General features: G+C 37.2%; 1 protein-coding gene across 4 annotated transcripts in view; it reads left to right on the top strand.

Moving 5' to 3' along the window:
• The window catches only part of CADPS2 (calcium dependent secretion activator 2), a 351208-nt gene that overhangs the window by 299822 nt on the left and 38683 nt on the right, over window positions 1-12703 (top strand). For all 4 annotated transcript variants that reach the window (XM_063309566.1, XM_063309564.1, XM_063309563.1 and 1 more), the window contains 3 exons: window positions 3997-4071; window positions 9817-9900; window positions 9999-10031. In XM_063309566.1, coding sequence (XP_063165636.1) covers window positions 3997-4071; window positions 9817-9900; window positions 9999-10031 — 192 coding nt within the window. The remainder of the gene's footprint in view (window positions 1-3996; window positions 4072-9816; window positions 9901-9998; window positions 10032-12703) is intronic.

Genomic DNA, 12703 nt, shown 5'->3' with positions numbered 1-12703 from the left:
TTAGGCCTGAAAGCCGGCTGGGTGACCTTGGGCCAGTCGCTCTCTCTCAGCCCAACTCACCTCACAGGGCTGTTGTTGTGGGGAAAATTGGAGGAGGAAGGAGTATTAGGTATGTTTGCTGCCTTGAGTTATTTATAAAAATAATAAAGGTGGGAAAGAAAATAAATAATAAAATAAAATAAATAAAAAAGCCAAGCAGCCTGGCATTATGCCTATCTCTCTTCCATAGCAGAAGGGGAGGAAAAAATAAGCCATTTTCTATTATTACAACCTTTGTTGTTGTTGTTGTTGTTTATTCATTCAGTCGCTTCCGACTCTTCGTGACTTCATGGACCAGCCCACGCCAGAGCTTCCTGTCGGTCGTCAACACCCCCAGCTCCCCCAGGGACGAGTCCGTCACCTCTAGAATATCATCCATCCACCTTGCCCTTGGTCGGCCCCTCTTCCTTTTGCCCTCCACTCTTCCTAGCATCAGCATCTTCTCCAGGGTGTCCTGTCTTCTCATTTTGTGGCCAAAGTATTTCAGTTTTGCCTTGAATATCATTCCCTCAAGTGAGCAGTCTGGCTTTATTTCCTGGAGGATGGACTGGTTGGATCTTCTTGCAGTCCAAGGCACTCTCAGAATTTTCCTCCAACACCACAGTTCAAAAGCATCGATCTTCCTTCTGTCAGCCTTCCTTATGATCCAGCTCTCGCAGCCATATGTTACTACGGGGAACACCATTGCTTTAACAATGCGGACCTTTGTTGTCAGTGTGATGTCTCTGCTCTTAACTATTTTATCGAGATTTGTCATTGCTCTTCTCCCAAGGATTAAGCGTCTTCTGATTTCCTGACTGCAGTCAGCATCTGCAGTAATCTTCGCACCTAGACATACAAAGTCTTTCACTGCTTCTACATTTTCTCCCTCTATTTGCCAGTTATCGATCAAGCTGGTTGCCATAATCTTGGTTTTTTTGAGGTTTAGTTGCAAGCCAGCTTTTGCACTTTCTTCTGTCATGAGTAAGGATGGCGAGCAGGGGGCTCCCATCCAGACTATCAAGCGCATGCGTAGCACTGAGGAAATGGTCAGCCATTCAAAGAGACACAGATCAGGACCGCCTTAACCTTTGGGGTTTATATGTCTGGGTTTTCCCACGCTTCTTCAGTTTGTTAGGATTCCTGTTAAGTACTAGCAATAAATATTAGAGACCAGTTCCTTGTCTCAGCGTGTTTCCTGGCTGTTCGGACATCTTCTTTCACCTTCATCATAAGGCTCCTCAGTTCCTCTTCACTTTCAGCCATCAAAGTGGTATCATCTGCATATCTGAGATTGTTAATGTTTCTTCCAGCGATTTTAACTCCAGCCTTGGATTCCTCAAGCCCAGCATGTCGCATGATGTGTTCTGCATACAAGTTGAATAGGTAGGGTGAGAGTATACAGCCCTGCCGTACTCCTTTCCCAATCTTAAACCAGTCCGTTGTTCCGTGATCTGTTCTTACTGTTGCTACTTGGTCGTTATACAGATTCTTCAGGAGGCAGAAAAGATGACTTGGTATCCCAATACCGCTAAGAACTTGCCACAATTTGTTATGGTCCACCCAGTCAAAGGCTTTAGAATAGTCAATAAAAAAGAAATAGATGTTTTTCTGAAACTCCCTGGCTTTTTCCATTATCCAGCGGATATTGGCAATTTGGTCCCTAGTTCCTCTGCCTTTTCTAAACCCAGCTTGTACATCTGGCAATTCTCGCTCCATGAATTGCTGAAGTCTACCTTGCAGGACCCTGAGCATTACCTTACTGGCATGTGAAATGAGTGCCACTGTTCGATAGTTTGAACATTCTTTAGTATTTCCCTTTTTTGGTATGGGGATGTAAGTTGATTTTTTCCAATCTGATGGCCATTCCTGTGTTTTCCAAATTTGCTGGCATATAGCATGCATTACCTTGACAGCATCATCTCGCAAGATTTTGAACAGTTCAGCTGGGATGCCGTCGTCTCCTGCTGCCTTGTTATTAGCAATGCTTCTTAAGGCCCATTCAACCTCACTCTTCAGGATGTCTGGCTCTAGCTCACTGACCACACCATCAAAGCTATCCCCGATATTGTTATCCTTCCTATACAGGACTTCCGTATATTCTTGCCACCTTTTCTTGATCTCTTCTTCTTCTGTTAGGTCCTTGCCATCTTTGTTTTTGATCATACCCATTTTGGCCTGGAATTTACCTCCAATGTTTCTAATTTTCTGGAAGAGGTCTCTTGTCCTTCCTATTCTATTGTCCTCTTCCACTTCCACACATTGCTTGTTTAAAAATAATTCCTTATCTCTTCTGGCTAACCTCTGGAATTTTGCATTTAATTGGGCATATCTCCCCCTATCACTGTTGCCTTTTGCTTTCCTTCTTTCTTGGGCTACTTCTAGTGTCTCAGCAAACAGCCATTTTGCCTTCTTGGTTTTCTCTTTCTTTGGGATGTATTTTGTTGCCACCTCCTGAACAATGTTGCAAACTTCTGTCCAGAGTTCTTCCGGGACCCTATCTACTATGTCCAGTCCCTTAAATCGATTCTTTACCTCCACTGCATATTCCTGAAGGATATTAGTGAGCTCATATCTAGCTGATCTGTGGGTCTTCCCTAATCTCTTTAGTCTGATCCTAAATTGTGCAAGAAGAAGTTCGTGATCAGAACTACAGTCAGCTCCAGGTCTTGTTTTTACCGACTGTATAGATGACAACCTTGCCCTTGATTATCCTAGTGACAGTTGTAGCTGTGGGTTGCAGTATAGCCCATTTTATATAAGCAGTGGAACTCCCTGACATTGCATGTCTTCTGGATATGTTGGGCTGAGCAGAGCTGCAGGGCCAACACATCTGAAGGTCAAAGATTAGGGAAGATTAATAGCTTCAAAAGTTCGCCAAGGTAAACTAAGCACAAGCGTCTTAACACAAAGGCAACTTTTCTTGAAAGTATTTAGTACATATGTGTGACACTTTGAAAAAGGAAGTAAATTGCCTTTAGAAACCCTAAATTTCAGAAAAATATGCCACAGACTCCTGCAAAGTTGAGTGAATGCTTGGATTGATGTTGGTATTCTTTATTCAAAGCATTATGCTGTTGCTGATTCATGTAGCCCTGAACCATCAAGACAGGGTTAGTCTTTATAAGACACATTTTTTGTGAAGTGGGCTAGTGAAGCGTTCTTTGCTTTCAAACAAATGTTCTGATGGGAGAATTACTTTTTTGAATGAATATATGTTGAGAATAAAAGAAGGAGCCTTTGCTCCTACAAACTGCAGGGTGGACGTTGCTTTATTATCAAAAACAATGTGAAAGTCTTTCAGATTTAATTTAAATTGTGTTTCTTAAAGACAATGTTTTCATTAGCGAGAAAAAGGCAGTAGTAGAAAGATGGAGAGCAGCAACTGATTTAGTTACAACTTTTATGTTTGAGTAATTTATTGCCATCCTTCAGGTTTTCTGATTAATTTTTATTTTTTGCCCATGTTTGAACAGATTGTATAGGAATTGTATAATCTGCGGCTCACTTCACTCTTAAAAGGGTTCTTTGAAGAGCAAACAATTGGCCACTCATTTTATTTCTGAAGAACATAACATGTGAATGAGAGTTTTCAGACAGAAAGTGGTTTATTTACTAAATTTTCTCATCTTGCTTTTGCAGCTAAATCAGCCTTTTGGGGTAGGGGAATAAATAGCCACCTTAATTACAGAGAAGACAAAAAATATCCTTCATATTTTTTTCCCTGAATAAGACCTTACTGCATTTAAATAATAACCCCATTAGCTGCTTAACTCAGATGCATACAGGGGGAAATTTTCTGCATATTGTAAGAAAGAAAGAAATTCTTGGGTGGATCATTTTCAAGGCTTTGTTCTTTTAATAATTTTAAGTAACTCTGATCTGTCAATTTTTGTAGCTTTGAGCAAATATGACTTATTATAAATAGCATTGTGCTCGTTTAATATACTAATGCTACTCTGGTTTTCTGAAACACAGCAACAATATCATTCCAAAATAGATGACTTGATTGAAGAAACTGTGAAGGAAGTAATTTCACTTCTTGTTTCAAAGGTAAATGGATTAATATTTTGCAGACAAACTGCAGTTGGGGGAGAGAGAGAAATATCCATATCTGCTTTTTACAAAGAAAAAAATGTTTGATATTTTCCATGTTCCTGTTTTTAAAATTAAATTAGGTTAGTGACTAACACTGCGTGAGATCATCAAGATATTTATAGGTGTAAATTGGATCTCAATTTGAACAAGTCTTTTTATGCAATATCTATTAATCAGATATGATTTTCTTACCCTTCTTGCTATAGTGCCTTAATTAATTAACAGCATCTAATATGACCACATTTTTACTATTCTGGGATTAGTTTTAATTGGGTAAAAAAAAAATTTTCTGGTTTGCTTCATGTTGCAGTGGAGGAAAGTATGTTTTCAGCTTTTTCCAATGTTTTTGAAGCCCACTTATACTTAGACATTTGTCCTTATATGAAAAGGTTTAAAAGACTTTTTGATAACCTCTTTTTAATCTTTCTTGTTTTAAATGTTGCTACTGAGTTTTTCTGCTTTTGTGTAGTGCAAGACACAAACCCTTGAAATAATTGTGGTAGTTTGAGGGTACATCAAATAATATGGGTGCTGGTGGGCTGGGAGATAGGAGGCAAGTGACAACGCAAATATGATGACATCATCACACAAAAGCTGCAATTTATATTCTTTTTTCATCATCACAGTTTGTTATGGGCATTGCTGAGATAGATAGATAGATAGATAGATAGATAGATAGATAGATAGATAGATAGATAGATGTCAATTTAATGAGGTTCTTGGGATAGAAAATAATGAACTGCACTGGCTATAAATGACTATAAATGTTAGGGAGAAGAGATGTGCAGTTGCCTATTTTTTTCTAGTTCAGTTCTAGAATCTGTCCATAGCCTGAAAACACCATTGAAGTGAAAGAGTTAAGGTGGCCAACTTCAATTTGGAAATACTATTGTGTGAAACAGTGAAGACAACAACTAATTCCATGTACTTAAGCCTTATGAAAAAGCAGAAGAGGCAAATTATTCATGATTCCATACAACACCAAGCATTGTGTTTATGGTGGGAAAACAGTTTGTAACCCTTCAGCATACACTGGGATCTTGCATCAGTGAACACAAGCACTGGCCAGGAAGCTAGTAGAGCTCCTTGTTAGGGGTTTATTGATGTGGCTATATATGCTGCCCTACACATGCTGTGTTTTAATTTTTTGGTTGATATTTTTATTACTGTTATTAACTTAACTGTTTGCTGCCCTAAATTGTATGCCGAGTGAACAGCCATGCAAATAAATAAAATAAAGATGCAAAGCCCAAGAACAGGGCCCACCTTTTTCTCTCTTCCATAGGAAGAATATGAGCAAATTCATATGCTTAGTTCTTACATTTCAGTGTATTAATAATTTTAATTATTTTTACATTCAATTGTATGCTATCTTAAAAACAGGGGGCGGGGGGAGCTTCAATAGCACTAAAATTTTATTCCCTATCATTAAAGGGCAAAGAGATTTTAGGGCCAAGGAGGGAGTATAGGTCTGTATTTGCATATGATATAAAATTGGAATCAGTTAACCACTCCTTCTGTAATAATTTTTATGTTGCTATAATTCAATAGAGAGCCAGTTTGGTGTAGTGGTTAAGGCATTAGGCTAGAAACCGAGTGATTGTGAGTTCTAGTCCTACCTTAGCCAGCTGAGTGACCCTGGGCCGGTCACTTTCTCTCAGCCCTTGGAAGGAGGCAATGGCAAACCACTTCTGAAAAACCTTGCCAAGAAAACTGCAGAGACTTGCCAAGAAAACTGCAGAATCAGACACAATTGAACAGATTTTAAAAAATGGGTTAGTAGAAAAATATAATCATCTTTTCCCCCTTCCCTAGATTTCCAAGTGACTGCAAAAACATGATACTTGATTTTTGCTTTGTGTGTAACATTTTTTGATGTCTTGGCTAGATTTATATCCTGCTTCCTTTTAGGAGCTCAAAGTGCCATGCACAGCCCTCCCTTCTTAAGCTTTTCATGACAATGTTGTAAAGCTGGTCAGGCTGAGAGAGTGATTCACTTAAAGCCATCCAGTGAGCTTCCATGGCTGAGGATAGAATTTAACCTAGACCCATCCCAGTCTCAGTCAAGCACCTTCACCACTGCAACAGAATCATTTTAAGTATTTGTGGATTCTTAACATTTACAATTGTTAACAAAAGTTAACTTTAATTTAGCAAATTAAATTCAACAAAATAAAGTAATTCCAGAAATCCAGTCATCTTAGGGACATTTGAACTAGCATTTTGAAAAAGTACTCTTGAGGAAAATGAGGATTGGATTACAAATACAATATACTGCATTGGCATGCTAATAGGAGGCCAGAGAATTAGTGTCATGAATGAAGAAGTGCCTTAGTTATCCATTCATTTACTTATAAGTCCATCTCTTATTTCTTCTTGTATAATGATTCTTATGATGATATAAAAAGAAAGATATATAAGAAAAACAGAATAGATAGATATATATAGATACAAGAAAAACCGAATAAGATGTGATGATGTAGCTCACTATTATCACTTTGTTAAACCATTAGGGGTCTTGGATTGCTGCAAGGTGAGACTTTCAAATCCTTATAGAGAACAAGGAATATGACACTGTTATGACACTGTTAGAGTGGCCATTAACAACATGCCAGATGGAATTCTGTCCTGTCCTCTCACTTAAAAGATGCTATTCCTATGTTCTAAGAATGTGATTTTAGATGTCAAGCAATTACTCTTCAAAATACTTGTAAGATTGGTTATTATTCTATTATTATAAACATTTTGCAGTTACTGTAACCATAAATAATGTTCTCATAAAAATATTTGTGTTCATACATTTTTTTTAAAAAATCACTAGCTTTATATTTTCAAGGTGTGATAAGGTTTTCATTATGGTTTTTGTCACTTAGAACTTCCAAAATAAGAACAACAGAAGTGTTCACCTATTTAGCTTGGGTTTGTTTATAAGTTGTTTAAAATTATTGTGTTGATGATTTTAGAGGTTGGGCTGTATTCTGAGACTGAGTGTATATTCTGATTAGTGGGCAACAAATACGGCTTTTATTAGAAAAAAGGAAATAAGAAAGGCACAAGATACTTCCTCTTAATATTTTGTACCCAGGAATGGAGGGCCAAAGTTATTATAACACAAGAGAAGTATAAATAGTCCTACAAGTCTATTTTAATAAAGAATTTGAACAACGGTGGAGGGAACTGTTTAAGCCTTTTCTTTTAATTTTGCTTGTTTGATTACTTTTTCTTCATAAGTAGAAAACAAATTGGGAAAGATCTGAAGAAGAAACATACTGAAAGAACTGTTTAACTGCACATTTTCTTTTCTTCCCTCTTGACCATTCTTCTAATCAAACTCCAGATCCTAATTCTTTGTTGTTTAATTTTGCCCTGGTTATATTATCATATATATCGTTTACATTGCCATCTTCAGTGGCCCATTGTTTATAAATAAATTTATTTATAGTTTATAAATAAATAAATAGTGATACATCTACATAGTGAACACTGAAATGAACATTGATAGTGGCCTGCCAAACACATTGCAAAGCCCACAGTGAACATGGAATCAAACAATATGTTCTGAAAAAGTCTGGTTTTCACAACCTGTCTCTTTCCATATCTGTTAGTCTACAGTTCTACTAATCTCCAGACAGTGTGTTGGCAAAGAATGGTAGGAATTGTAGTAACTGGAGAGCACCAGATTGGAGAAGACTGCTGCATGGTTGTTTTATTTGTTGAGATAAGAGGGAAAACATGGACTGCCAAAAATTTCTATTAATCCTCAATATTTGCTAGGTAGAGTTCATGAAAGTTGAAATTCAATGTATGAAAAATACATGGCCCATCCTTGATAGATTTTGAGGATTCTCCCACTGCAATTAGCCATTTGTTCCACATTGTTTACATTTAATCAGTAGAAGCGAAGTCACTAAGGAGGGAGCCAAGAGTGATTATTTTCCCTTTGGTATTGCTATAGCAGTAATAATGTAGTAACAGAAGACCAATACCAGTTTCACAAGTGCATTAACTGAAGAGATTTATTTTATTTATATAAAAGCATTCATTCTTTTAATGTTTATCAACCATTCAAAGTAGCTGGCTACTATTGAAACCAATGCAATGTGACATTACGCAATAACACAAAGAAAAAGGGTTATATAAAAAGGGTTACATATTTAAAAAAAACATACATGAGTAATATTAAAGCATCTACAGCAGAGTTTCTCAACCTTGGCAACTTTAAGCTGCATGGACTTCAACTTCCAGAATTCCCTAGTCAGCGTGCTGGCTGGGGAATTCTGGGAATTGAAGTCCATACAGCTTAAAGTTGCCAAAGTTGAGAGACAGTGATCTACAGTAAATGAGATACACAGTTGTGGGGAAAAAATGCCTTTTAGATTGATTGATTGATTGATTGATTGCAAGATTTATAAGGCTGCCTAACTCCGACTGTGTGATTCTAGGTGGCAATAATTAGATATTCACCAGTTAATGAAAGGGGCCAACCAAAGCAGGAAGTTCCAAAGTTGTTGTTGTTTATTCAAATTCGTTATAGCTGCCCAACTCCCAATGGACTCTGTTTTGGTAGAGTCATCAAGAAGCCATTTCTTTTGTGCTGTCTTGCTTTTTAAATCCATCAAAGTAACCTAGCTAAGAAGTTAAGAAATTCTTTTCATATTTAAATCACAACACATTGTGTTAGGTCTAGGTTTGCTGGTGCTTGAAATAATATCACTGAAATAGTAGGATTTTAATTAACATAACTAAGTGCATAACTGAAGCCCCATGGATTTCAGTAGATTTATTCTAAGTAAATCTATAACCAACACCTTGTTTTTGTAATTCTGAACAATTTGAGTGTCTGTGTGTGTATAAAATAATTTCTGAATAGATCAATTACATTAATACCTTTTAATTTTATTAGATCTAACTAAGGTTCCAGTAGAAGAGAATAGATGTAGCTCAAGGTTGAACTATGAAGTCCTTGGTGCTCTCTGAGCTTGGTTGTTTGCCTCCAGACATTTCATTACACAACTAGGTAACATCATCAATGCCAGTGAGTGTGGGGTTTGCTCCCTGTTTATATACAGTAGCTTGCCCTGCCCATTTTAGTGGGGGGTGTGATTTTCACCTTTATTGAGGTATTGTTTTCTGCTTTATTGTTTGTTTGGTGTTAATCCCTGCTTATCTGGGTGTTGGCTGCTGGAGAGAATGTGTTCTGATCTTTTTGTTTTCTTCTTGGCTTTTTTTTAATTGTCTCTTTTGAATGGTATATAAATATGATTTATCTCTGTGTGTCCATTGATGGCTGATTTGTCTGAATGCCAAGCTTCCAGGAATTCCCTAGGGTTTTTGGATTTGCCATTTGTCTAAGATGCTAACAGTTTCCCAGTTGAAACTGTGGTTGAATCTGTCCATGTGTTGTGAGATAAGGAGTTTTCATCACCAAAACTGGTAGGGCAAGTACTGTATATAAACAGGGAGCAAACTCCACCCTCACTCTCACTGATGATGTTACCTAGTTGGGTAATGAAATGTCTGCAAGCAAACAATCAAGCTCAGAGGGCACCCAGGACTCCACACATCTAACTAAGAATTTGGCAGTAGGTGGTTTCTGGTGTAGCCATAAAGGAAAGGTCGTCCCCCACTTCTGCAGCTGTTAAAAGTAATTTCAAGCTCTTTTATGCATTATGAATATTTATACTGTGCTTCTTAATATAGTTTGTTGCAGTGCTGGAAGGTGTATTATCTAAATTATCAAGGTATGATGAAGGCACTTTCTTCTCATCAATACTTTCATTCACTGTAAGTACATCAACTGCTGAATATTAATTTGAAAAATTTACTGTGAGCCAATAATACCAAGTGACAGTATTTGTTTTCTACTTTTACATTTTCTAAAGGTAAAAGCGGCGGCAAAATATGTTGATGTTCCTGTAAGTATTTTTCTTTTTAAGTATGAATGTGATAACTCGGTTGCTTTCTGCTGTGTGTACTTCTTCATGTATTATCACTGCACTTTCTTTTAAAGGTTCATTATAGTTACACACCATGTATTTAAGCAGATACTTCTTGCCCTTGGAGGGCATTTCATTTCCCTTAAGCTACTACAAGTCTCAGAGCAAAGCTTTGAAGGATTACTCTCAGTGTACTTTTTCAGTTGTGCAGGAGTGAGGATTGTAACCTAGAAACTGTGTCATGGGGGAAATTTTGTCATCTGGGTGTAATTGTTCCTAGGCTTAGCTCACTGGAGTTTTCATGAAAGTGAACAGTTCACAATTATATTCTGCGTCCATGAATATCTGTCTTACACATTTCAGATGTCCACGTTGCATTAGATGAGCATATAAGGTTATCCAGGCGTGGAGCTCATATCTTTCAAGCACTAAAAATACCAAGATGTAAATGTCCTGTTCAAAATAGATATTTCTTTTCAATCTGTAGTCATGCTCCATTTTTTCCCCTCCCTAATGTTGTATCTAATAATACCAGGTAAAAACTATGAATGATACAGTATAAAAAGAGTTTGAAGCTAAAGCAGATTTTTCTGAATTTACCTGCCTTTTTCCCATGCCTAAACCTCCTTTGTACAATTCTGGGAATTACTGTTACTAAACACAGTGTTATGTAGCCAAATGCATAAATGAGAAGGGCTTTAAATAAGGAAAAAGTCATTTTTTATATTTTAAAATTTATTTATAAAATTTTAAACAGTAAAGCTTTTTCCTATCTCTACTGTCATTTGCAAACCTGTGTTTACTCTTTTTCTGACCGAGCTGTTCTTTTTCTACTCCTGTTCTATTTCAAGCTGTAGCTCATATAGTAGAAGTTCTGTGTGCAGTACGTATTGTGAGATGCCATTTGGAACACTTGGTTTATCAATGATGGTATACCATTTTTCCAAACCAAACTAATGCAAACACCACCCTAAAATTAAAAAAAAAAACAACCAGAGAGAAATAGAAATGTCCAGCCATGCAGATCAATCCTATTATTTCTTCAGTATAAAATTATGTTGGCCTCATTGTTATTTTGAGATAACAAAACAAGGAGACGGTAGAGTCTGTCCCTCTAGGATATCACGTTCTGTGACCCATGGCGCAGAGAGACAGCGACTGGCCCAAAGTCAGCATAGCTGAAGGTGGACTTGAACTTGGGTCTCCTGGTCCAAGCCCAAAATTTTAACCTCTACCTCACACTGCCCTAGCTATGGTATAATTGCTACACCCTTACTTAGAGTATAACAATGACTCCACAATGCTTCAAAATGTAAGGGCCATTCCACTCCAGAGCCTTATACATGGTCCAGAAAAGAGCAGGCCTTAAGTATCACTGTGTGAAATTCTCCTTTGTTCAATACTGGGAAATGAAAAGCAGCAAATAATGGTTGCATGAGGAAAGAGGAAAAAATAAATATATTCCTGAGAAATGCAGCAATGGATCAAATTGGAAAAGAATTTGGAGAAAATTGTGTATACAGTACTTCACCATTCAAATTGGATTGTTTGAAAAGAAATGATGCTACAGAAAAATGGTGCTTTGTGCCCTGCAGCTCAGTTGTCAGACTCTGTAAACAGCTCATACATCACTTCTTCACATTCATATGCACACATAAACCCAATCTTGTATCTTGGGTCAGTGCAAATATATTGGATGTGGTTGGAATCCAACAATTCTTTTTTGTTGGAGATGTTATCAGCATGCCTCATTTTAGCATATGTATGAGTTGCTTAGCATATGTATGAGTTGCTCTAGGATGCAGACTCTCTATGTGCGAGGAAGCTGTTTGTTGCCACTCCCTCCTCCTCTTGCTCTCTTTTCCTCCTCCTTCCACCGACTGAGGAGGCAGCATGTATGCTGTTCTCCTCTCCCTCCATCTTGGGCCATGTGGCGGGCCGAAGAATTCAAAAGGAGATTTTTCCCCTTTACTCCACGCAGCTCTTAGCAGCATATAGGGCTAAGAGTTCATTAAGTTTAGGAAACCAAAGAAACAAAGAATTTTCATTTTTTACCGAAGATGGATGTAACTGAACAAAGAATAAAATCAATAAGACTCTTTTTACTTTTAAACCTACTTTGTCTAACTGTGTGATTCTTTATGCTTGGGAGGGCTGAGTGTGTAAGATCAATAACCTGTACTTCTCTAACATGCTCATTAAAGCTATTTAAGATAATATTTTCTTTCGGTGCACAGCTTCTCCACTGTGTTAAGCTCTGCTCCATTCAGTGGTCCTAGCTCATGGCTACAGTTCTGAACAAGAAGTTAGAGTAATTGGGATTTGAAAAGCATCAGTGGGAAAGGATACACAACACTTGAGTGTCACTGTAGCAAGTGCATGTTTGTAATTCTATGTTTAAGAAAACAATTTACAGTATTAATGTGGAGCAGAAAATTAATACACTTCTCCACTTCAATTCTTAGTTGTCTTTTTAATTTGTCTTTCTTTAAAAATGGATTAGCAAATAATGCCATAGTTACTATTTCATCAAAACTGTACATATTTAGGTTTATCTTGGAGATAATCAGTAGGTGTTCATTTACTGACTGTATTTTATCTGGTCTTCAAGAAAGTTGAGACCAGCAAATATGTCCATTTCTGTCCTAATA

This window comes from Candoia aspera, chromosome 7 (genome assembly GCF_035149785.1).
Source record: "Candoia aspera isolate rCanAsp1 chromosome 7, rCanAsp1.hap2, whole genome shotgun sequence".
Classification (NCBI taxonomy): domain Eukaryota; kingdom Metazoa; phylum Chordata; class Lepidosauria; order Squamata; family Boidae; genus Candoia; species Candoia aspera.
This window is presented reverse-complemented; position numbering and strand designations above follow the sequence as displayed.